Below are 25,520 nucleotides of genomic sequence, written 5' to 3'. Positions count from 1 at the left end.
GTTCTGATATTTTTTCAATTCCCTTCTAATTGTTCATTTAATTTCATTTCTCTTCCCATTTTTGATAAGTATTTCTTTGTAACTATCTCAGCTGAATATTTTGGACCACTTCCTTCATTGATCCAAATAACTTAACTATTGACATGACTATTAAGAATTTTGCTCACTCAATTAGATAAAATTTTGTACTGAATTTGGAAGTTGGATTGCTTTTTAAAAATTATGCTTCATCTCTGTTCATAACTTTTTCACAAAATTTTCATAAAAGCTGCTCATTTTCGTCTTAACATATGTCGGGAAAGACATAACATGAATGAGAGTGGTGAAATCTAAATTTCAATTGGTATCTTACGATTTGATTCTTTGGCAACATCGCGGATGCAAAATAATTGTTATGTACAAATAATATAGGTACATTTGCGGATGCAAAAAAGTGCTGGACATGTGAACAAAATGTACAGGAAGGAATCAATATAGATAGTGAAGCAAAAGGAAGCAAAATCCACTTGAAAGTGAAGAAATCGTATATATATATTTTTTTTGAAAATAGAGAAATATGACATGACATGAAGTTTGAGAATCTTAGCGACTGGAGATATGTACAGTAAAATAAATTAACAGGGTCTCTCAGTCAAAAAATCAAAACTCTGCTTTACTCTGCCAAGCTTTCGCTTCTAATGGGAAGCTTCTTCAATACTGGCAGTAATACAAATTCCGATATAATCAACAGAAATTTATGTAATAATATTTCCCCTATCAATTTTTCTCATAAATCTATACCTAATCTTGTAAATTTATCTTCAAATATAATAAAACTTTTTTCATAATGAACAAAATATCAAAATATGCCAAAAAAATATCAAAACTATCAAGAATTTGAATACCAAATTGAAAGATGAAACGGATACTACAAAAAAGTCAAATGTGATTTATAAGATTCCTTGTAACAATTGTAATTTGGATTATATTGGAACAACATTTAGAATTATTAAAGATAGAATAACTTCACATAAAAGTGATCATGTGCATTAGCGCAACATTCTATTGAAACAGGACATAAACCAAATTACTCCAATATCAAAGTTTTACATTCAGAAAAAAACATTTCCAAACGCCTTTTCCTTGAAATGGTTGAAATCAATAAGTCTTCTGATTATATGAATAAGAGAATGACATTGATAATCTCAGCAGTATATACAGTAACTTATTGGAACTACACCAAAAAACACAATGATAATAATGAAAATTGTATCAATCAACTCTCCCTTTAGAGTCAAAGATTATCAAATCATCATGCCCATTGAAAAATGGCATTTATGTGAAGGTATGACATTTGTCAAACCAAAGAAAAATCCATCAATATTTAACTCTCTTTCGTCGATTTATATGTTCGAATCATTGTTTTTCACTCATTTTTACTAAAAGTATGAATTGTAATGTTATTCATTGGCAAAAAAAACGCACAACTCAATAAATTATAGGCCCTGAAGAAGCTTCCCATTAGAAGCGAAAGCTTGGCAAAGTAAAGCAGAGTTTTGATTCTTAATTTTTTGTCTGAGAGACCCCGTTAATTTATATATATATATATATATATATACAGAGTGACCCATTTGAAAGCGGGCCACCTCTCTAAAACTGTTATTTATTATCCGATTCAGAAGTTTTTTTTTTCAATAGATAGAGCGTCAATAGTTCTATTAGAGTGCTGTGAAGTCGAAATATAAATAAAATTTTCAAGGCCTACTTCGAATTTTTTTCAAGGTCAAAAATCCAAAAAACATACTAGCGATTTTTTTATATGAAATTTGACGACGCCACTGGATTTGTGATGCTTTCAAATGGTTGTGACTGAAATTTCAAGATGAAATATGTTTTTTTAACAGAAATATAGCATAAGTAAAATTTTTATCACTTTATCTAAATATTTCGAATTGTCGTCATATTAAATCACAATATTATTAATAATATCGTTTAAAATGCTCTTTCACGTCGTTAGCAGTCGAGCTTGTAAACAGCAGTTATTCAAAATGGTGTCAAATTATGTTTCTTTCAACTCCATAAAGTATAGAAGATAGTTATGTCCATCAAAACACTGCAGTTTTTTTGTCATCAGAGAAATGAAATATACATCTATACATCAAATAGTAATCAATATTCAATAATCAATAATAACCAATACTGATGAAATAAATGAACTACAACAAAAAAATGGATTGAGATGAGAGTGCCCAGACATTAATTTCCGTACTTTGTAACTAATTTCCGATTTAATTCGATACGTTTATTCTACCATTTTCTAATGCTAACTAATCATAAGATTCGATCAAAATTCGATCATTGGTTTGGGGTAACATTTATGCAAGCCTGGTCTTATTCTTTCACGCAGTTCCTCTTTGGTGGTTGTCAGTTATTCCGAATATCTACATATCTTGGTTTCATTCAAACATGTTTGGGATGCCACATTTCGAAAATATTATTTTTATTAGAAGGCTTTGAAAGTTAAGTTGCCGTGGAGATGACAAGTCATTAAAATAAAAGACGAAAAGACACAAATTTGTCAGTATTAATAGTGAAGTTTATAACTCTTCAAGTACCTACACTAATAAAGAAGTATGGCAGATAATTTGACTTTGCAGGAGAAAATTGAAATAGTAAAACTTCGTGGTAACAACGACAGATCCGAAAGGGAAGTATGTAGAATTTTCAATAACATGCATCCGGAGCGTCGAAATATTAGCAGAGCTACAGTTGGAAGAGTAAACAAAATTTTCAATCAGTATGGAGCTGTTAGTAAACATATCCTGAAGAATATTAATACTGTACAAAGGCAGAGACGAAATAATTCTGAACGAATTCGAAATTATTTTAATAATAATCCGAAAACAAGTGTGAGAATTGCAAGTTTGGACATCAACTTACCGCGTGAAACAATAAGGAGAAATCTTAGGAAATATAATAATATGAAGAGCCCTTTAAACCAAAGTTTCTTCACACCTTAGAAGAAGGCGATAATGAAAAGAGGATGGAGTATAGTTTATGGGCTCAAGGAGAATATCTAAATAACAGGAATTTTCTGAAAAAAATTTTGTTCAGTGACGAGGCAACATTCACAACCAATGGAACAGTTAATTCTCAAAATTCAAGGTACTGGACGGAAGAAAATCCACATTGGATAATAAATTGCAGAAGACAGTACTCCCAAAAAATAAATGTTTGGTGCGGAATATTACATACCAGAATAATTGGCCCCTTTTTTTTTGAAAACAATTTGAATGGTCAAATTTTTTTGAATTTTTTGAAAAACGAGTTTTCCAACGCTATGGATGAACTTCCACTAGCAGAAGAGGCCCATATTCTATTTCAATTAGATGGCTGTTCCATCCACAATAGCAGGATTGTTAGAGATTGGCTGGAAGAAAATTTTCCTAATCGGTGGATAGGGCGAAATAGTTCACTGATTGAGTTTCCCCCCAGATCCCCGGACTTGACTCCACTTGATTTTTTTTTATGGGGCACCGTTAAGGAAACAGTATACAAAACTCGCCCAACGAGCAAAGAGGAACTGCGTGAAAGAATAAGACAGGCTTGCAGAGATATCACCCCAAATCAATTATTGAATGTTTTGGTTAACATTAGAAAACGATATGATAAATGTATCGAATTGAATGGAGATTTGGTGGAACAGTCCAAAATTTAATGTGTGGGCATTGTCATGTTAATACATTCTTTTGTAGTGGTTCATTTATGGTTTTAATATTGATAATTATATTATGATATAAAGATGTGTATTTCTATTCTTTGACAACAAACTGCAGTGTGCTAATAAAGATAACTATATCGCACATAAAGTTGTTATGTTCTGAAGAAGTATTTCAAACCATATTATTTACAAAATTGTTATTTAATATACAACTATTTGAATTATTTTGACAGTGATTGGTATATTTTACTTATGCCATATTTCTGTTAAAAAACATTATTTTATCTTGAAATTTCAGTCACAACCATTTGAAAGCATCACAAATCCAGTGGCGTCGTCAAATTTCATATAAAAAAATCGCTAGTATGTTTTTTGGATTTTTGACCTTGAAAAAAATTCGAAGTAGGCCTTGAAAATTTTATTTATATTTCGACTTCACAGCACTCTAATAGAACTATTGACGCTCTATCTATTGAAAAAAAAAACTTCTGAATCGGATAATAAATAACAGTTTTAGAGAGGTGGCCCGCTTTCAAATGGGTCACTCTGTATATATATATATATATATATATATATATATATATATATATATATATATATATATATACATAAATAAACAGATATTAATAATCGGACATAGCACTCAAGAAAGTAGCAAACCATAGACACGTGTTTCGGGCTTTTGACCCATCATCAGTATGGTGCAGCCAAGTGTAAGGATGGGCAACACTTGGTTATCAAAAGATAGAAATACAAATACACGGAGCCACCAGCAGGAGCCAACCGCACATTTGTGATTTCTTGTAAACACAAGATCTATCAACTGAAACCACAAATGTGCGGTTGGCTCCTGCTGGTGGCTCCGTGCATTTGTATTTCTATCTTTTGATAAACAAGTGTTGCCCATCCTTACTTGGCTGCACCATACTGATGATGGGCCAAAAGCCCGAAACACGTGTCTATGGTTTGCCACTTTCTTGAGTTCTATGTCCGATTATTAACTTCTGTTTCTATATCATATTCGTATAATTTCCTGGACCCGGATGTCACACAGGTAGCTATAGCTGCCTCCGTGGTTATTTTGATAGTTTTCTTGTAAACACAAGATCTATCAACTGAAACCACAAATGTGCGGTTGGCTCCTGCTGGTGGCTCTGTGCATTTGTATTTCTATCTGTTGATAACCAAGTGTTGCCCATCCTTACACTTGGCTGCTCGATACTAATGATGGGACAAAAGCCCTAAACACGTGTCTATGGTTTGCCACTTTCTTGAGTGCTATGTCCGATTATTACCTTCTGTTTCTATATTCTATTTTCTGTTCTATATTCTATATATATATATATATATATATATATATATATATATATATATATATATATATATATATATATATATATATATATTACAATGTAGGTTTTCACGGATGGTAGAATATGATGTGTTGTTTTTCCGGGTGTTCATCCGTTGTGTACTATTCGATAGTCGACGTTTCGCCATCATCTCAGATGGCATTATCAAGACGAGTTACTGCTTCGCTTCGAGAGGAGTTTCAAGAGGAAGATAAAACTTCCTCTTGAAGATGATCACTTGGTGATCGAAACACGTGTCGAGGTGTAAAAATAACGATTTGGTGTTGGGAAAAAACTCCAGTAATATTCAAATATTAAGAATATCAATGGTACCTCCTTTCAAATCTGTAATTTCTATTCACAACGACTGAAATTCATTCATCTAGAATCCTTGTCTAACGGAGGTGACATTATTACAGATTATCGCTTGATCCAAAGCCTCAAAGTTACAAGCATATTCATCATTGAGATTGCTCACTCGAACTCGGTAACAGAAGTGATTAACTGTGCAAAGCATGCACCATTTCTTCACGTTTAACAGCTTCATATAGCATCTCAGCAGCAGCAGATTGAGTTATATATGATCTTTGTGAACCTGTCTCGATAATAACTCGTGCCACCCGTGATTTACTGGATCCTTTGACTTTCACATTTAATGTTTGTAAAAATACTTCGGAGTAGGTATTATTTAACAAAACATTCTAAACATTTATTTCTTTAGACTATGATACAAGTGCTTCAGTTTTCGAACACATAATATCAACATGTCTGCCATTGCAAATCGAGCATATAGAATTGACTCTGCATTTCTTAGCAATATGTCCAAATTTGAGACATAGATAGCAACAACAGTGATCAATCAATCTCTTCTTTCGCTCTGATAGAGTCCACTTTTTCACTTCCGAACAGTCTTCAGTTTTATGTCTGTCATTACAAAATTTACATTTCTTTTGGTCTCTGCTGTTCAATAATCCTGAATCAGTAGAAATCATAGATTTTGAAGTAAAGTCAAAGTGTTTTTTCGTTTTTACATTTATATCAAAACCAGAGACTGCCAACGATACTCGCTCATCATTTTGTACTTCTTTTCTAAAAAAGGTCATTAGGTTCTCCAAACGAGCTTTCAAAGTAGAATCGACATCATAGCCACTGCTTCTCTGCCAAACTCTGATAAGATCTTCAGGAAGGCAGGATTCCACGAGTGGATACAACATGGCTGCACACGTATCTGATTTAACATCCAAAGTTTCCAACGATCTCAACTATGATTCTAACATATCATATAAGAAAGTCAGTTTTGTTTTATTCTTAATGCCATTAATAACCAATTTTAGCAGTTCTCGTACTTACACCTCCACTAAGAGATATGTTCTTCCAAACCTGCCTTCAAGGCTTTCTATTACCTTAGAATAGTTATCTGCACTGGGTGGGTAATTCTCTACCAACTGACGAGCACGAGACTCAGGAATGGTTGCATGAAGAAGATATTGAAATTTGTCTTTCTTTGCAAGATCTATATCATCGTGTATACGTTTGAATTGACTCCAAAATGGAAGCCAGTATTTCACATCACCTCCAAATTTCTGGAATTCAATAGTTGGTAGCTTCAACTTAGGTTTGGAGTGAGAACAGTTGGACGTTATGCTGTCAGTTTCATCGAAAGATTCACTAAATTACTTTCAATAATACACTTCAGTTCATGATATCTGGTCATGTATTCATCAGCCAATCCAATCTCCTCACTTAAAGAATCGGGATCTTCTTTTAACAATAAATCAAATAACTGCTTGTCGAAATCACTCATTGTTTTAACTTTTTGATTTAATAACCGTACTTTTTCTCTAACTTCAATAACATTCGGGCTTCCATCCTTCAGTAGTTTACTCACAGCATCATAAATTCGAGTAAAGGACCCTTTCTGAGCCTCTAGCATTTTCTTCACCATCTCCATATTCAGCAAAAACTTTGTCCTGTCAAGGTCATCAAAATGTTCGTTTTCGAAAAACACCTAACTGGTGAGTGAAAAAGTCTAATATGGGGATGGAATAGCTTCTGAGACTAGGATCAATTAAAACGTTCTGGTTTGTTATGACGTTTATCTTGACGTTACAAAATATTCAATATGACATATTAACACTAATAATTATACGGAATGATCCAATATTATTCCAATAAAAAAATGTAAGACGATTCATAACAACATTAAAATTCATATCTTTTATTTCATTCGGCAGACTGTTGAAAAAACGGCAGCCTGCATTGGTGGACGATTAAACACTTTATAGTAATTATAGTATAGTATATTGCATACCGTGCACTTATGGAAAGGTATATATCGGAACCACCAAACGATCCATGGGAACAAGGCTGAAGGAGCATGAAAGAAACTGCAGACTGGGTCAAACAGAAAAGTCAGCTGTGGCAGAACACGTATTCAGTGAAGGAAACCACAAGATTCTGTTTGAAAACACAGAACTCATTGCCCCCAACCAGGGATCTCATAGCCGAGTGGTACAGAAGGCAATAGAGATCCACAAACACACGGATAATTTCAACAGAAAAGAAGAAACGCTGAACCTCAATCGAATATGGAATCCCATTCTAAGAAGTTCAAGGATAGCAATCAGCATGACGGCAGGTAGAAAAGAGTCAATGAATGTTAACGAGAAATTACCTGATCCAGGTTCAGGTATTAGCACTCTAAACTACATGATACAGCATAAATACGTGTTAAGAAACCGTAAGTTCCAGTAATCGGATAGTAATCCAGAATGTATAAACCTCTGAAGAAGCTAGCCACTCGCGCCAGCGAAACGTCAGGAAGAAATTCCAAAAATCCACGGCCTTCGAACCCGAAAAATAGTGACACTGAAAACCTCGGCCACGAAAGCCCTAACCCATTTATCGGTCCAAGAGTGTATTGATATTTATTTATTTTCAGATACCAAAAATTATACCTTGGAAGAGGAAACGAAACTATTCCACAGAAAATCTGAAAAATTGCAGGATATATTCGAAATTCTTAAAAAAACCGCTTCACTGGAAACCATAACTACATATGAGTATTTGCAAGGAAACTTGACTGAAGTCACAAAGGCAGTTAAGGGCGAAGGATCTCTGAATGCTGGAGGAAAATTTGAATGGGTCGATTCGGTACTCGTAAAGGTAAAATATAAATTTTGTTAGTGAATTACAAGTTAAACTTTGAAATTTCCATAGAAAAGCACTCTTTTTTTTCTAATGATTTCTGTTTCATTAATCGATTGTTATGAATATTTGAATAGTTGCATTCAGTAAATTGTTGATTATAGAAGAAAACACAATATTAGATTGTTTTATAGTGTCAGAACCAAATGAAATTAATAGTTTTTTGTTAATTCATATATGTTGCATTTATTACAATTGAATCTGCTAATGAAAAAGTAGTAACTTAGGATACCTCAACTTATTTAAAACAAGTACTATCTGTATTTATAATAATTGGAATTGAATCTTCAACTTAACATTTCATGACGAAAATCACTATTTCTGACTTCCATAAAAATAATTTTACAAATGAGCAAGTGGGGCTCTGATTAATCTTGAAACAAATCAGTTATCAGTCGGCCAATCATGTTGTAAATTATGGCGAAGGATGAGATTTGCCAATACACCTTCACCAAAAAATTAATAATACTGAAATAATACTGATATATAGCCAATTTAACAAAGTGCCTTCTACATAATCACAACACCTCATGATGCATTTAGTAAATAGGATAGGGTATTTTTCTGCCTCTTTGCCAATCAGTTATTTCAATATAATTGGAAATATAATATTTTTTCAGTGTCTCCAAAATGGTTCTTGGTTACTGGTGGATAATGTAAATTTGTGCAGTTCAGCTGTACTAGATCGTTTGAATGCTCTCTTAGAGCCTAACGGCGTTCTGGCCGTTTCTGAAAGAGGCGTCGATTCCAGTGGAAACATCATTGAAATAAGGCCCCACAAAGATTTCCGAATGTTTTTCACCATGGATCCCAAAAATGGAGAGATATCTAGGTATATATGAATTTTTTTTCTCATATTATGTTTATGAAGGTTTTCGAAATTTCCGAAATTCATTCATAGTACCAAAATGCCATATCGCTGACGAGTATAGGTACAAATAATCGAGGAGTTTCAAAATGTGTTTTTTTCATTTTTGGGTTTTTTGAATACTATCAATTTTTTTTCGTCCTCACAACATAATTTATGTATTTTTAAGATTTGACAATATTTGTATATTCGCAAGTCTTACTTTTTTTCTTTTACACTTTCAGTTTTCAAATGATTTACTCTTTTTGTAGTGGGGGTCTTAATCACCAAAACATTTTCAATTATATTTTAAACAAACATGTAATTTTGTTTTAAATTTCATTACTCTTATATCTATTTTGCACGCTACTGAAAAAATTTATTCCATTCACAGGGCTATGAGGAACAGAGGCATTGAAATTTATATGTTCGACATAAATGAATCAAGCAACTCTAAATTTGACATAATGAGTCTAATTAATCACGAAGGATTACAGTCAACGAACCAGATAATGATCCTGATGAATATCCACACTTTCATTTCTCAATTGATTTTAGGAGAAAAACCTACTATCAAAGAACTACTGCAAGTTTCGTCTTTGATTGCCCAACAACAGACTTGTAACATAAGTTTGTTTGAAACTTTCTTTGGCACCTTTATAGATGTATATTTTAAAACGAGATCTCCCACGGAATTTGATTCCAATGATCCAGTCACTGCTATCAAAGAAGAAATTGAGAAGAATTTTGTTGAGTACAATATCATGGGGTCTTCTACTAAAGTGGCACATACAGATATGTTTGATAATGCCATAACTTTGAAAACGCAGAACATTGAAACTTGCTCCACAATCGAAAAAGTTAAGCAGCAGTCGACAATGATTTTGACTTATTTGTCAAACAGTTCATGCACTGATTTTGATAAAGTACATTCACTACTGAATTTCTTTTCAATTACTTCTCTTGAAGATTTGGATACCAGACTTGTTTACATTAAATCCAAGTTAGTCGATAAAAATTATTTACATCTGATTGAAAATTTCTGTCATATTATATCTGAATTAAAGAACGAGAGCAATTCATCGCTTCCACTAGATCATAATTGGCTTCCATATACATCGTACCAACGAAACAATTCGTTGTTCAGTAATAAATTAAATTTAATGCTTTTAATGGCTGCACATAGTTTTTTGGAAAGGACTGAAGTTGAAGGAAGAAAATCAAATAAGAAGGCAGTAGCTTTACTAGATTACATGCTCGAAAAGGAACAAAAAACAATTGAAGACAAATTCAACGATATAATTGTCAACAATTATCTTACGTTAATCAAACGATTTGATACTTATTTATGGAACCTTCCGTCTAGAATATCTGACATTACTGATGAAAAAGTAATTCGCATAATGCATCTAATCTTTTGGAGATTTATATTCCATAAATGTTCCTTGAAGAATATCAAAAAACTATCCCCTACCAAACAGCATGGTGTCCTGGTAAACTTGTCTATTCATTACAAATGGTTTTATAAATATTCCATTCGACAACTTGTGAAGATAACTAATGTTGATTTGCCAAACGACCTGGAGGAAATTGTAGAAGCAATTAATTCTAAACTAGATCAGCATTTTTCAGTATTGCAAAAATTCGGCAGGTATTACCAGAAAAATACCAGTAGAACCCCACCCTTCATAAGCCATTACCAGCTTGAGTTAGTATCGAAATATAATAATTTAAAACGGTGCTATGATTTGGGTCAAAAAGGAAATGATGTTGCCAATATTCTGGCTATTTTTAAATCTAATAAAAAACTTCGAAATTTTCTTGTCGGTATCAGATCAAAGTTAAAGTACAACTTCACTGATGTTTCTGAGGACATTGATCTATTGAAAATGGAGCATGAGAAATGTATATCGGAGAATATAAAGGAAATTTCCAGATTTGAATTGGAACTTGTTCCAGTCTTGGATGTGCTCACACAACTGGAAATCAAATCTGAAGAAATAGGCAATCATGCAAATACATTTGAAAATAATATTTTAGTTCCTACAGATTTTTGTGGAACAGTAGCATTGTACCAGCACACAAAAGATACTAGACTTCTTCATGATCTAACAAAGTTGTATTATTTGTATCTGATAAATTCTGCCAGTGCCAGACCAAATCAATACTTGAGCAGAACTGATGGCAAAGAAATTACTTTGAGTGGTTTCAATCCAAAAGTGACATATTTCATAACCACTTTATTAGTTGACATTCAGAAGACTGAGAATTCAGGCAGTATAACACTGGGAAACTTTAGAGCACTAATGAAGCAGCATGACACACTGAGTTTTATTTTATGGAGAAACTTTCACCAATTCTCTGAGAAGAAATATGACTATCTGTAAGTATTTTCATTTTGTTACAAAAACTTGAAAGAAAATAAACTTAATTGATAAGATTATATTTTTTACGGGAGATTAGTTTTTGGGAAAAAACTTTTCGGCCTTGTACTTCTCCATGTTCATACCTAAAAATTGAAAAATTTCAGAAAAAAGAAGAAAGTCCATTTATAACAAGTACTTTCCAACATATTGAGTTATAAGAAAAACAAATTTTCATTTACAATGAATAAATTGATTGATATATATATATATATATATATATATATATATATATATATATATATATATATATATATATATATATATATATATATATACAAATAGAGATTTCATCATGATATATATATATATATATATATATATATATATATATATCATTGACAAAGTAAAAAATCTGGACAAAAATATACAAAATACAATAAATATCTACACAAAGCTTCTACTACACACATTGTGTACAGCTTTTACTACCATCAATTTCTTTAAATTGTTGTCTGTTTTACAAAAAAATTAAAATCATTTAAAAAATTCAGAAACACATTGTTTATAATGGACAAAAGTTTTGACTTCATACAACCACCTTTTAGCCGCAGTATAGAGTTATATTTAGACAAGACAAGACAATTTATTTTCCACTGAATGTTACAATACAAGTACCATACATTATGGGAATCGTCACTAATAAATAGGATATAATGATATTACAATTTCACTTTTTGGTCATAAAATAAAATAAATTAATATAAATAAATAGGTACATGTACACACTTTAAAAATTAATAAATGAAATATAAGTTTATCAATACTAATTAGGATTATTTATTAAAAATTTGAATCAATAGACTACTGTTTCATGTAGTCCGAGTCAAAATTTTCATTCAAAAACTCCTGAACTGAATAATAGCATTTCTGTACTAAAAACTTTTTTAGATAATTTTTAGATAAACTTGTGCTGAGTTCTCTAAATTTCTTAATTTCACATATTTTATTGTAGCATTTGATTCCTATATAATTGGGATTCTCCTGTCCGATTGATAATCTAGAGAAACATAAATTGATGGTGTCCTTCTGCCGATTGTGATTGTGAACATCCTTTCTTGTTTTGAGAGAGTTATGTTTATTTATGATGTGAACAATTATTGAGTAAATGTACAAGCTTGGTAATGACATAATACCCAGCTCAACAAAGTGGTTTTTACAAGATGTTTTGCTAGATAAATTCAGCATGCACCTTATAATTTTTTTTTGAGTGATAAATAATTGACCACTATTATGGGCTTTTCCCCAGAAAATCAGACCATATGACAGGCATGACTGAATAAGGCCAAAATATAGTAGTTTCAGTACTTCCATTGACACTGTGTTACGCAAGTTTCTAATAATGAAGCAATATGAGCTCAGTTTTGAGGATGTATGTTCAACATGATCGTTCCATGTGAGTTTTTGATCCAAGTGGACCCCTAAAAATTTTGTACAGGTCGAGTTTTCTAATGATGTTTCTTCAGTTTTAAGTAGTATGCTCTGGTTCACAGTGGCATTTTTTGTATTGAAGTAAACAGCTATTGACTTGTCTATATTCAGAGATATGTTATTATTACCACACCATTGGGTTATGTTTTTGATAGATTTGTCAGCTTTGTCCTGTATTTCCCCCCTTGATTGTCCAGTGATGATTAAATTAGTGTCATCTGCATAAATAATTGGATAGCTTGTTTTATTTACCTCCATGGGTAGATCAGTTATAAATATATTGAATAAGGTTGGTGACAAACATGATCCTTGAGGAATGCCTATTCTAGTTTCAATCGGCTCGGATCGGACCCCGTTGATTTCTACTTGTTGATTTCTATTTGACAGATATGAATGTATCCATTCCAAACACGGGCCTCTAACACCAACGTATTTGTTTCAAGTAGGCCTTTTCTTCCTGTTTGTACCTGAAAAAAACATTGTATCTTTGTAGAGAGTTTATTTTGAACTTTCTTCAAAAGTTTCCCAAAATATTTGTTTAAAGATGAAGTAGAAATCCAAAAAACTTTTTTCTCAACTAAACTATTCTTTATATTCTGTTTGACACTTTAGCTACATTATTTTACTTTTTCAGACGCTGTGAGATAACTAATATCACAAGAGTTCACAACCATTTCATTCAAGAAGTATCGAGAACTCTCAAAATTGGCCTTGCCCAGGATGATACTTCACATAGTTCAACCTTAAAACTGATTGAATCCCTCAAGAAAATGGAAGGCATGAATAAACCTTCTGATCACAAGGAAATGTATAAATTTACAAATCACTTACAAAACTGTTGCATGAATCTCAAGAAGCTTGAAAACAGCATCAGCAACAATGAAAAAATATTGACAGTTTCTGATCTTTACATGGAAATGGGCTTTCTCAAAGCTATCCTCAATTCAAAATTATCTCCGATTGACCCCCTGGTGAAGAAAATTTTGAAAAGACAGTACTGTACGAAAGCAACAGAGGTTTTCGAATCTATGAAAAAATGTTATGAATGGCAGAATGAAATTTATAGTAATTCTGTTGAAACAATACATGCTTATTGCGAGCCATTGAAGGCAATGATCGGAGAATTGGAAATTAAAAATGAAAAATTGAGTGAATATGTTGCAGTGCGACCAGAAAGTGTTGCATATGAATCAATTTTTAGGGTAAGTCCTATCCTATTAATAAAAAAGTATGAATTCCACTTCATATCAATAAGAAATCATTATTCTATGACATCAGATATAAATACAATAAAAACTAATAGTGTAATCACCTCATAGGTACAATTTAGTTCTTTTCCATATTTTTGTATCACAACTCATAATTTTTTTGGAGAAGAATTTTCAGAAAAAAATCAAAAACTCGTTTGTAAAGTCTTCAACCCTCTAAATGGGGGGGTGTCAAATTTGTTTTAAATGGGAAAGAGTTATAGCTTATTGGAAAAAGCTTTCGATTGTTTATCCATTTCGGCTTCTCTTCAAAATACCAACAATATGTTGACTAGAAAATGCAAAAATCAAATACGTTTCAGTAAGAATTTACTGCCTTAATCAAATAAATGCTGGAAATATTGTTTGCCAACCTCCATACAATAATTCCAGTTCAAGTCATATATTTTGGAGCACTTGCGGCAACATTTCATGGCATACATCAATGTTCCATCCTGGCAGATTTTCAAATGAGTCAGGCGGGGTGAGATATACTTTTTTATGTGTCTCCACAAAACGATTAGATCTTATCTAGCGACCTTAAAAGCCGTCATTGTAAGTAATGTGCACTGTCTTTTTGAAACATAATTTCTTCTTCGGTTTATACAAGATCTTTCCTAATGATAATGATAGGTCGATAGCTTTTATGAATAATATCCATCGCATTGGTCAATTTTTCTTATACTTAGCTTACTATCCATTGCAATTTATTCCAATACTGGTTCCCAATACTATTCCCTATGGTTCCTTTATGTACCAAATTTCCACCATGCTTTTTTATTTTGAGCTGATCTAGTTTCCTAAAATTGTGCCATCAATACCCAAAAAATGTTCCAAGGAAGATGTCTCTTAGGATGTGATTGGTTAAATAGCTCAACAACCCAAGTTCCACATTCATTATTTTTTTTAAATGTTCAAAATATTCCACCATTTCCGGAATTGATTTTCCTAATTTGACATTTTAACATTTGAACAATTTTCTAAAAGTTCTAGAACTATTGAAAAGAAGTAAGTGATTTCGACATCAAATATTCTTTATTTATAAGGCATGCACAAGTAGATACTGATTTCATCATGTGATAGTGCAGAAACGCAAGTTAAATCTCATACTTCGTCAATCATATTTACTATATTCTGATTTTTCTTAATAAGTCAGAAAATAGGCATACGAAAACATTCACTAATAAGGAATTTCATTAGTCGGACTTCCGTTGTCTGATATATAAAATGATTTGAAATCCCTGATAGAACTAATGAAAAAGAAGAAAATTAAAAAAAGAGTAGGTGAACAATAACAATTATACTAGGCAAAAAACTAAAAAACCCTGAAATCAAATAACTGAAATAAAATACAAGTAAAAATAGAACAATTGAAGACGATTGTGGATACTGACAATCGAAACGTTTTCGAGTAACTTGGCTTGGAATCTCTTAATTTTTTTATTTTTTCTTCTATTTTCACTTGTATTTTATTTCACTGTTATTTTATCTCAGGGTTTTTTTGTTTTTTTTTTTGCTTAATATAATTGTTATTTTTCAGCTATTCTTTTTTAACTAATGAAATTCATCATGAAACATTGTCAGTCACCTTCAGACAAACATTCACTAATCAGTTCTGCACAGTTATTGAAACTGTATCTACAGTTTCATAGAAATCATTAGAAAACAAATTAAATGTATTGACCAAATATTTTAATAATTTATCCCAATTTCAGGTTGTGAAACACGCATTTAATACAATTTTGAGTGAAGATAATGTGACCAAAACAATTTCTTCACTGAACCATTCAATTCTCAAAATATTGACAGCTCATTCAGAGAAAGCTGATATTGATTATAAAGTTGTCAGTGATTTAGCTCGACAAGAAACCTCAGTTGTAATTTATGAAAATCTTATTCATGAATGGAGTCTTTATGAAAGTAGTTACCCTGACATCATAGAACCACTCTTGAGCAGTATAGCCGAATTTTTTTATGGGCTGAAAATGAAACTGTCATTATTGAAGAAATGTTTGGCTGAATACAAGTACATGAAATGTGGTATCAACATCAATGAAGACCTTCTCAACTTGGTCAAGTTACCGATTATAGACGAAAAACAAAGCGAATACACTTCTTACCTTGAGAAATTCACCAACAAAAGAATCAATAATTTCCTCGACTGTGTCCTTGAAGATGCCGATCAACCGTATATTAAGGATCAAGAAAATTACAGGTAGGTCTTTTAAAATTCAATTTGTTAGGATTCCTGTAAGTATTCACTAAATCCTTTCTGAATTCATTGAATAAAATAATCTGAAACTCCTTACAGGAAATGTTCATGCTCCGTGAAACTCATAAAAATGCTGTTTCCCAAATTTGACATTATGTAATAAACTAATGCAAACTTGAGCTTGTATTGGACTAGTTAAGTGCGAGCAGTGACAGTTTTATTTATTTATTTTCGGAAATGCCTATTTTTTACAAAATAATTAACAAGTTCACACATACGTATTTAACAGTAATCTAAGCTGGGTTTAAGGAAAACATATAAAATAAATTAAAAAAAATCGAAAAATAATGAATTGCAATCTTTTCAGTCTTTTTAAATGTTTCCAAATAAGGATTAAAAAATTCTAAATCTACATTGTATGTATTTGCAAGTCTCAAAATTCTACATACAGATTCATTCCGGCCATAGTTGGTGCGACAAAAGGTACTTTGAAGATTTCCGAATTTTTTTTCTCCTTGGATTCACATTTAAAGTTATAAGTTCGACAAGTTCCGGGGTTTTATGAATTAGTGTAAGATCTGATTCTAATCTTCTATGAGCCAGAGTATGCAAGTTAAGAATGTCCAATATAATTTTATAGTCATATTTACCAATATGATATTCCAGTTTATATGCAGAGTACCTTAAAAAATATTTTGGACGCTTTCAAGCATATCAATATCCACATGATATGAAGAAACATAATGGTCACAAAAATTTAGCAAAAATTAATTCAAAAATATTTTCAATTTTGTTCGGAAAATCTTCATTCTTTCTAAATAATTTTATAACTGTTTTTATATGAACTACATCAAATGTTCAAAAATAATTTTCTACTTGTGGTGCACTGTTTGGAAACTTTGGTGTAGTAATGAATATTACTGGAGTTTTTTCCCAACACCAAACCGTTATTTTAACACCTCGACACGTGTTTCGATTACCAAGTGATCATCTGCAAGAGGAAGATCAAACTGAACATACTTTCAATGTTATCTCTATTTATATATCTTCTAGGTACCTGCGTCTTAAGTGTCTTAAATTAATTTCACAATATTGCCTTATCTACTAGTATTAAATAAATTTTACAATGTGCCTAATAGTCAGGTAAATCTAACAAATAAAATATTATTTTAACAAGCTATTTAGTATACTATTAGATATTGATCCACTATCGTTATTCATAATATTTACTTATTTCTACACTCTTGTGTAGGTTAGGTTAGGTTAGGTTAGATCCAAAGTGAGGTCTATTTGAACTCCACCGCAACCCGCAAGGGTTTATTGTAGCTCACACCTAGTCACACTCGACCAAGTAAACTCAGCTTCTTAACGAAGCCGATTAGTTTATATGGTGGGTGGTCTTTCAGGTCAGATGGTGAGAGTACGGCTCTGCCAAACTCTAAAAACCTGATTCGGTCCCCAGCGGGGCAGACACAAAGTATGTGCTCTGCTGTTTCATCATTTTCTAAACAGAGGCGACACACACTGTCTTCCAAAAGTCCGAGTTTCTGCATATAATGATTCATATGACAGTGACTTGTAAGAATGCCTATTAGACATTGTAGTTCATCCCTACTGTAGTCCAACAACTGTTTGGTATCAAGCTTCTAAGGGTGAATAAATGCCTTGAAGTGAATCAATCTTGGAAGATTCTGCCAGAAGTCCATAAATCTTCTTGCCATCCAGGTGTTCAATTTTTGTTTGGTGAAGCTTAAAGCGATGCCAATGATGGGTTCAGGTCAGATGAAGCTGCTTGCAGCACCCTCCTTTGCAAGGGAGTCAGCAGCCGCATTGCCTTCCAGACCAGTGTGGCCGGGAATCCACACCAGAAACAATCTGTCAAGTCTTCCTCTCGAGAAGAGTTGTTTTTGGCAACTTGCTACCAATTTAGACATTGCTCGGTAGGAGCCAAGAGCTTCCAACGCCGCTTGACTGTCCGAGAATATTTTTATTGACTTGTGTATGAGGTTGGATTCTACCAATCTCTCGGCACACAATTCAATAGCGTAAATTTCCCCTTGAAATTTAGTCGCGTAGGCAGGTTGATATCTCTCTCCTGGATCTGCGACTGAAAACACCTGCACCAGAACCGGTTGGTGTTTTAGATCCATCTGTGAACCAATAACTATCTGCTTTTAACATATTTTCATCAATAAAATTCATGTATTAGTAAGAAAATAAAGGACAACTTCCATTTCTTGACGTTTTGGTAATGAGGAGCCAATATAGAGGGCTAGAATACAATGTATTTAGAAAGGAAACAAGCACGTACAGGTGTATTCCTGACAGTTCACATCACTGTGGGCAGCACAAATGTGCTGGACTGAATTTTTCAGTGCATCTTTTTACTTTTCCTCTCACACATGAGAGGTTCACAAAAGAAAAACATACAAAACAGGAAATAGCAGCCACTAACGGTTTCTCGAGGGGTATTTTAAATGATATAATAAGGAAGAAAAAGTATAGGTTAAGAATGAACGAAATCTCGACTATTAAAAACGACGAAAACCAAGATAAATATATCTAATTTCCATACCACCAATACACGAAGAACTTTGGAAAGATTTTCAAGGAACTAGGTATGGAAGTAGTTTTTAAAACAAGTCATACACTAGAGAGCCTCTTAGGAAATCCAAAAGGCAAAGTCGAGAATTCGTAAAAGTCTAGAATTTACGAGATTTAATGTAAGGACTGCGATGCAAAATATTATGGACAGACGAAAAGATCTATTAAAATAAGATATAAGGAACACGAAGCACACTTGAAATATGGAAGATCTGAAAAATCAGCAGTCGCCCATCATATTTTGCAACAAAATCATTGCAAAGACTTTAGTTTGTTAAGATTCATTGGACAAGTTAACAACAATAGGCATCTAGATGCCTATGAGAGTGTAGAAATAAATAACGATGGAGGACCAATACCTAATTCTATACTATATAGCTTGTTAAAATAATATTTTGAATATTAGATTCACCTGAGTATTACACAAGGACACATTGCAAAAAGACTAGTAAATAAGGCAATATTGTGAAATCAATTTAAGACGTGTAATACGCAGGTACCTAGAAGAGGTATTTATGTTATAAATTATGATAACATTTTAAGTATGTTTAGTTTGATCATCCTCTTGAAGATGATCACTTGGTGATCGAGACACGTGTCGAGGTGTTGAATAATAGTTTGGTGTCAAGAAAAAACTCCAGTTATATTCATTAAATAATTTTATAACAAAATTAAAATACTTGAACTCATAATCAACTTCAATAATCCAAAACAGAACAACTCCATTGAAATTTGACTAGAACTAAATTTAAATCCATCATTGTCTCAAATAGTATCTAAATAGGATAATAAAATTTGAATTAGCCTGTTTACCTCCTGCAAGCCAATACTTCACATTCTCAGTAATCGTGGCAAGCTTTATCTGTCCCTTTATTCAGTCAAAATCTCTGTTTACCGTTCAGTTTTGTTCAAATGTCTTTTAAATGGTTTGACAAAGTCCTCTGGTTGTTCTGAGTCGATTCCCAATATGTTGATATGTTCTCAGTTTCTTTTGATTGTGATTTTGCCGTGTATATTTTCCAAGTACTACCCAAGTTTCTTGTTATTAATCCATGTATATCTAACACACTTACCAGTTTTTTCACTCCCAGACCAACCCAATTGTCAATTATGAGATTTTCGATGAAGCATAGCTGCTTTCAAAACTTTTGGTCTACTCTTTCAGCCAATGCCTCAAATTGTTATTTTTATACACTTCTGACTGGAAGGCAAATGTATAATTGACCAAGCAGTATCTATAATGTAAATTTCTACCAAACTAGTTAATTTCAGCTCCTGTCACATTGTCATTGTTCTTAATCCACTAGTTTTTGATTTCAACTGTAAAGTTTTGTCGAAATTGTAATTTTATGCCATGTGATCCATAAACTTATTTATTGTTTATTCCTGCACCTATTCTGAAAATTTCTGTTGTGACCGATCTCCTGTAGCCCAATGAGTTTTCTATTCTGAATTGGCCCACTTTTGTAATGGTGGAAAGTTAACCATTACCTCTGCCCACAGTGGGGTTAGTCTTGTTACATTTTACAGCCGCATATAAAATATAGCTAACTGTCAATGTTCGAAGATACTTTATTTTAATATAATAATTTATGGAGACTATAACTAATTTTATTTTCAGCAAAATATGGCAAGTGAACTTGACAATATATATCAACATAAAACCTTAGAAACATTAAATTGAAGAACATAAACATAATATGGCTCAACTAAATTCATTTCTGTTATTAATTTCGCAACACCCCTTCTCAACAATAATGAATTTTCTGTCTTCAGTTCAATCAATCTTCTTGATGTCGACAACTTTTCAGGACCAAGTACTTTTGTCAGAAAATCAGCCAACATCAAACTGGTCAGGCAATACTGAAAACTAATTTTGTTTTTCTGCTTTAGATCTTTGATAAAATTGTATTTCGTTTTCATATGTTTTGTCCTGTCACTCATTTTGCCGCTGTTAATCATTTTAAGGCATGATTGATTATCTTCGACAATAATTGTCTCTGAGATCTCGATTTGAAAATATTGAAGAAGTCCTGTCAAATATATGGCCTGTTGACAAGCTTCTGACCGGGGAATGAATTCTACCTTGGTAGCACTTTACCGTGTTAAAGTGCTAAGCAAGTTCACTTATTACATTGCCAATCGAACATCGCTCCCATGTACTTGAATAAATATCCACTATTTGACCCACTGTCAGTCTTGTGTCCAGCCCAGTCAGCGTCAGTAAAACCGTATAAAATATTACTTCCTTGGAAAGATTTCCCAACTGGCTTTCTATGTTCAGAGTTGCGTTAGGATATTTTATGATGCGTTTTACTTTTGTCCAGTCGTATTTGTGAGGTATACAAACATTTCTTTCAAGAATTGACATAGCAGTACATATATCTTGCCTTGTATTCACAGACAGATATAATAGTGCTCCTGTTATGCTTCTGTAAACATGTTCATTATGAAATATTTTTTGTAGTATCCTGTATCCAAAGGAATGCTAGCTGGTTTGGCAGATTTCATTTTGAGATTTTTCAATAATTTTGAAATGTATTTCTGTTAATGAGTATAATAAAGTCCATCACTATCTCTTTCCACTTGTATTCCAAGATAATTTTCAATGTGTCCCAAACTTGTCATTTTGAAAGTTTTCTGTACCACTTCGGCGGTTTTCTCGATAATGGTGATGCTTTCACAAACTATCAGAATATCATCCACATATATCAGCATGTATATGAAATTTTCTTTTTTTTTAGTATAGAGACAGTGATCATAATCACCCCCTCTGAAACCAATATCAGTAAGAAAGTTATTTATTGTTTAATTCCACACTCTGGCTGATTGTTTTGATCCATATATAGTTTTATTCAATTTGTAGACCAAATGTTCTTGTCCTTCTTTATATAGCCTTGGGGTTGTTTCAGATATATTTTTCATTCAAACCCGCGTTTAAGGAAAGCCGTTTTGAAATCATAATGATGAACGTGCACTTTCTTCCAGCAATGGTTAAGAGAAGACGGAATGATGTTTAATAACTATTTTCAGTTTGGTGTTAGGGCAATTGATCTCGAAAAAAGTTATTCAACTTTCACACCAAAGGTTCCAATCTCATCGTTTAGGAATGATGTTTGTTTGATGACTGTAACAAAAACTTCATCATAATCAAGCCATATTTTTGAGAAAAACCCTGAGCAACAGTCCTTGCTTTATATCTGGATATATTGCCTTGATTATCGGTTTTAAATATAGAAATCCATTTGCTTCCATTTGCCGTTTTTTCTGATGATAATTCAGTCAATGTGCAAATATTGTTATCTTTCATGGAACATATTTCCTCGTCCATAGCCTCGATCCATTTGTTCGCATCTCTCCTCTGTAAAGCTTCATTTCTACCCTTAGGCTCGGTTTGAATGTTTTTCATTGAAAATTCTTCAGAATATTTTTTGGCTAGAACACCTTTATTTATTCTTTGTGACCTTCCCAAATTGTGAACTTCATTTTTGATTTCTGCATTACTTTCTTTTAAAATTATACTTTACTCAACTGGATATCAGTCTCTTCATCAGTCATTTCTACAGAGTATTCAATATTTTGTGCTGGAATACATGAATATTTCAACTTCACTGTTGTCATTTTGACATTCATAATCACATCTTTGTTTAGTGTTATACACTATGTGTATAGTACACATAGGACCACACTCATCAGTATGAACTAAGTTCAGTACAATAGTAGATTTTGTCAGAAGTTTCTTTGGAAATTGTTTCCTCGACAGTTTACCTTAATTCAAATTTCACATGTCAGTAAACGTCCACTATTTTCAATTTATATTCAATTCACCATATTTTCATTTGTAATTTCTCGTATAATGGTGGAATCACGGTGGCCAAACCTTTTGTGCCATAAATGAATGCAGCCGTCACTACAGCCTTTCCATACAGTTATCGCTGAATTATACTGATTGGGTTTGTATAAATATCAAACCAGCGTTGCTTGAGCAACAACTTTATTATTTGATGTGATGAAACAATGATGTTTCTCAAATTCTACTTTGAGTCCGAGAAGTGTTAATTTGTTGATCAAAAGTAAATTTGTACAGAGCTCGGGTAAATAAAGGGTGTCCTTCACTGTGATTTCTGTTTTCCTATTGTCATCAAGAATACAAGTTAACTGACCACTTCCTACACCATAAGCACGAACTTTTCTATGGTCAGTTAGTTCAACTTCACTTAGCGAATCTTTGAAATGCTCGAAAAGTCCTCGTTGTTTGTCATATGACTACTTGCTCCAGAGTCTATATACCATTCGTGAGCTTGAGCTTTATCACCTACTTTAAAGCACACATGGGTGTTTCCGTTAGTTTCTTCATTGTAGAAACTACATTTGCTATATTTCAATTTCTTTTTCATTTCTAAAATGAAAATAATCTTTCTTCATATGTCCCATTTTCTTACAGAAATGACATATCATACTTTTGGAGTTGCAGTGCTCGAATTCCTTTTTAACAGGCCCTTTCTTGTAAACTTTTAGAGCCATTTCACTTGATGTGGAATTTTGCTTTCGTCTATGATACTCCTGCATCAATTTTCCTTTTACCATTTCTAGAGTTAGATCACACTCTGGCCTTGCTTCTAATGCTGTTACCATTTCTCATAGCTTTCTGGAAGACTGCATAAAAGTATTGCTACTTCTAGATTATCTGCTAGATTTTCTCCCAATGTGACTAACTGATCGACAATGCTCATCATATTAGCCATGTCACCATTTTCGGGTAATGTTATTTTACAAAAACGCTTCAGCGAAAAACTTTGTTGGTGTGAGTTGGATTTTCATATCGTTTCCTCAAACATTCCCAAGCTTTTTTGGATGTTTCACAATTCTTCACATGAATTACTTGAGAATCTTTGATAAGAAACCAATCGTAGCTCTCCCTTTTCCATCATCTGCCTCCCAATCATTGTTTCTTGGTTCAGGTGGGTTTTCAGTAACTGTGCTAAGTAGTTCTTCCTTCAGTAGAAACATTTCAATCTTGTATTTCCATATTTGATAATTACTACTGTTCAACCTGACAATGTTGACAATGTCGCATACATATCTGGGCCCATAACCTGTTCAAAGATACTTTATTTTAATATAATAATTTATGGAGACTTTTATAACTATTTTTATTTTCAGCAAAACATAACGATTGAATTTGACACTATATCAACATAAAACCATAGAATCATTAAATTGAAAAATATAAATGTATACAATTAATTCGTCGCTTTTTTGTTAAACAAAATTCCAAAGATTTCGGTACTCATAAAGATGCTTTATTCTCAAGAAACATAACATGTTTATGATAGAGAATTATACATGTTAACGTCAACTGGAATTTTAAAAACTATCTGGATTATAATGCTTCCAAGTGACCTCTTACAACCATATGATATTTCGAGGTATGCATTCAGTGAATATACATGGGTTCTACTTCGAAATATATCAATTTGGACTGAAATTTTAGACTTCAAACGGACAATTGACTAATATCTAGTCTGCCAATTTGACTTCATGAACATTTTTGTTGATGTCGCTCGTTCCAGTTTTTGGTTAACAGAAACTATACAATAATAAGTAAGCTGAATTTTATTTCAAATTCAATGTAACCTTTTTTGAAATGTTCATTTGATGAGTCCTGTGATATTCCCAGAATACTTTACTATTAGTTTGTAAACTATTGTTGGCAATACCGGAAGTAATAAAGTTACTTCAGGTGTTTCTGTTACTTATATTTAATGTTTTCATTTTTTAGACTTCTCAAATGTGGTATCCAAGAAACTTTCAACTACTGTTTAATAGAAGCAAAGAGTGCAGACGGACTGAATAAAAACCCATTCCTGCAATTCAGTAATATAATCAACACATTTGTCAATGCCTATAACAAACAACAGCAAAAGAAAGAACTAGAGAAGAAGGAAGCAGAAAGCCTTTATAAACTAAAGTAAGTTATTTTTGTTTGAGGTAACTTTCAGTTATTATATTATTATTTCAGAACAAAACTTGAGGATCGAACAGAAGAAGAACAAATTGAGGAAGACCTGAAAGATCTCTTCCCAAATTACCACAGCATAGACTTTACAGATTTCCAGGAGAACCCAAATCTGAGTGAACCTCCTGAGGAGTTACGATCAGATATGAAATTTGACGAAATCATTTCTTATAAAGATTTAGCTGAAGTCGTAAAGTTACATATTACGTTAATGAGGAACTTTACCCGAAATGAGTGGTTAAATCCTTCTAAAAATAAACAAGTCACTCATGACTTTTTGGTTCCTTTCATGGAAAAATTCAAATCATTTACCCAAATTCTAGATCGATCAGTACACAGTTTAGATTACACTATGGACGATAGACTAATTGGAAGTTTGAATGTGCTTTTAGCTATAACTAAACAGTATGGTGATACACATGAATTATGTAAGTACTTTCAGAAGTTATGTCTGGAAAATGATGATTAATATTAATAA

At 32.6% G+C, this 25,520-nt stretch overlaps 1 protein-coding gene across 1 annotated transcript in view; it reads left to right on the top strand.

Moving 5' to 3' along the window:
• LOC111506814 (midasin) overlaps positions 1–25,520 on the top strand; it is an 88,904-nt gene that overhangs the window by 47,879 nt on the left and 15,505 nt on the right. Inside the window, 7 exon segments of the mRNA XM_023162020.2 lie at positions 7,994–8,217; positions 8,880–9,091; positions 9,501–11,489; positions 13,595–14,162; positions 15,923–16,422; positions 24,806–24,994; positions 25,046–25,470. Coding sequence (XP_023017788.2) covers positions 7,994–8,217; positions 8,880–9,091; positions 9,501–11,489; positions 13,595–14,162; positions 15,923–16,422; positions 24,806–24,994; positions 25,046–25,470 — 4,107 coding nt within the window.

Source organism: Leptinotarsa decemlineata, unplaced genomic scaffold (genome assembly GCF_025532065.1).
Source record: "Leptinotarsa decemlineata unplaced genomic scaffold, Ldec_3_MD MMD2_tig00026340_RagTag_RagTag, whole genome shotgun sequence".
Lineage (NCBI taxonomy): Eukaryota > Metazoa > Arthropoda > Insecta > Coleoptera > Chrysomelidae > Leptinotarsa > Leptinotarsa decemlineata.
Note: the sequence above shows the minus strand (reverse complement) of the source record. Positions and strands in the feature narration are given on the sequence as shown.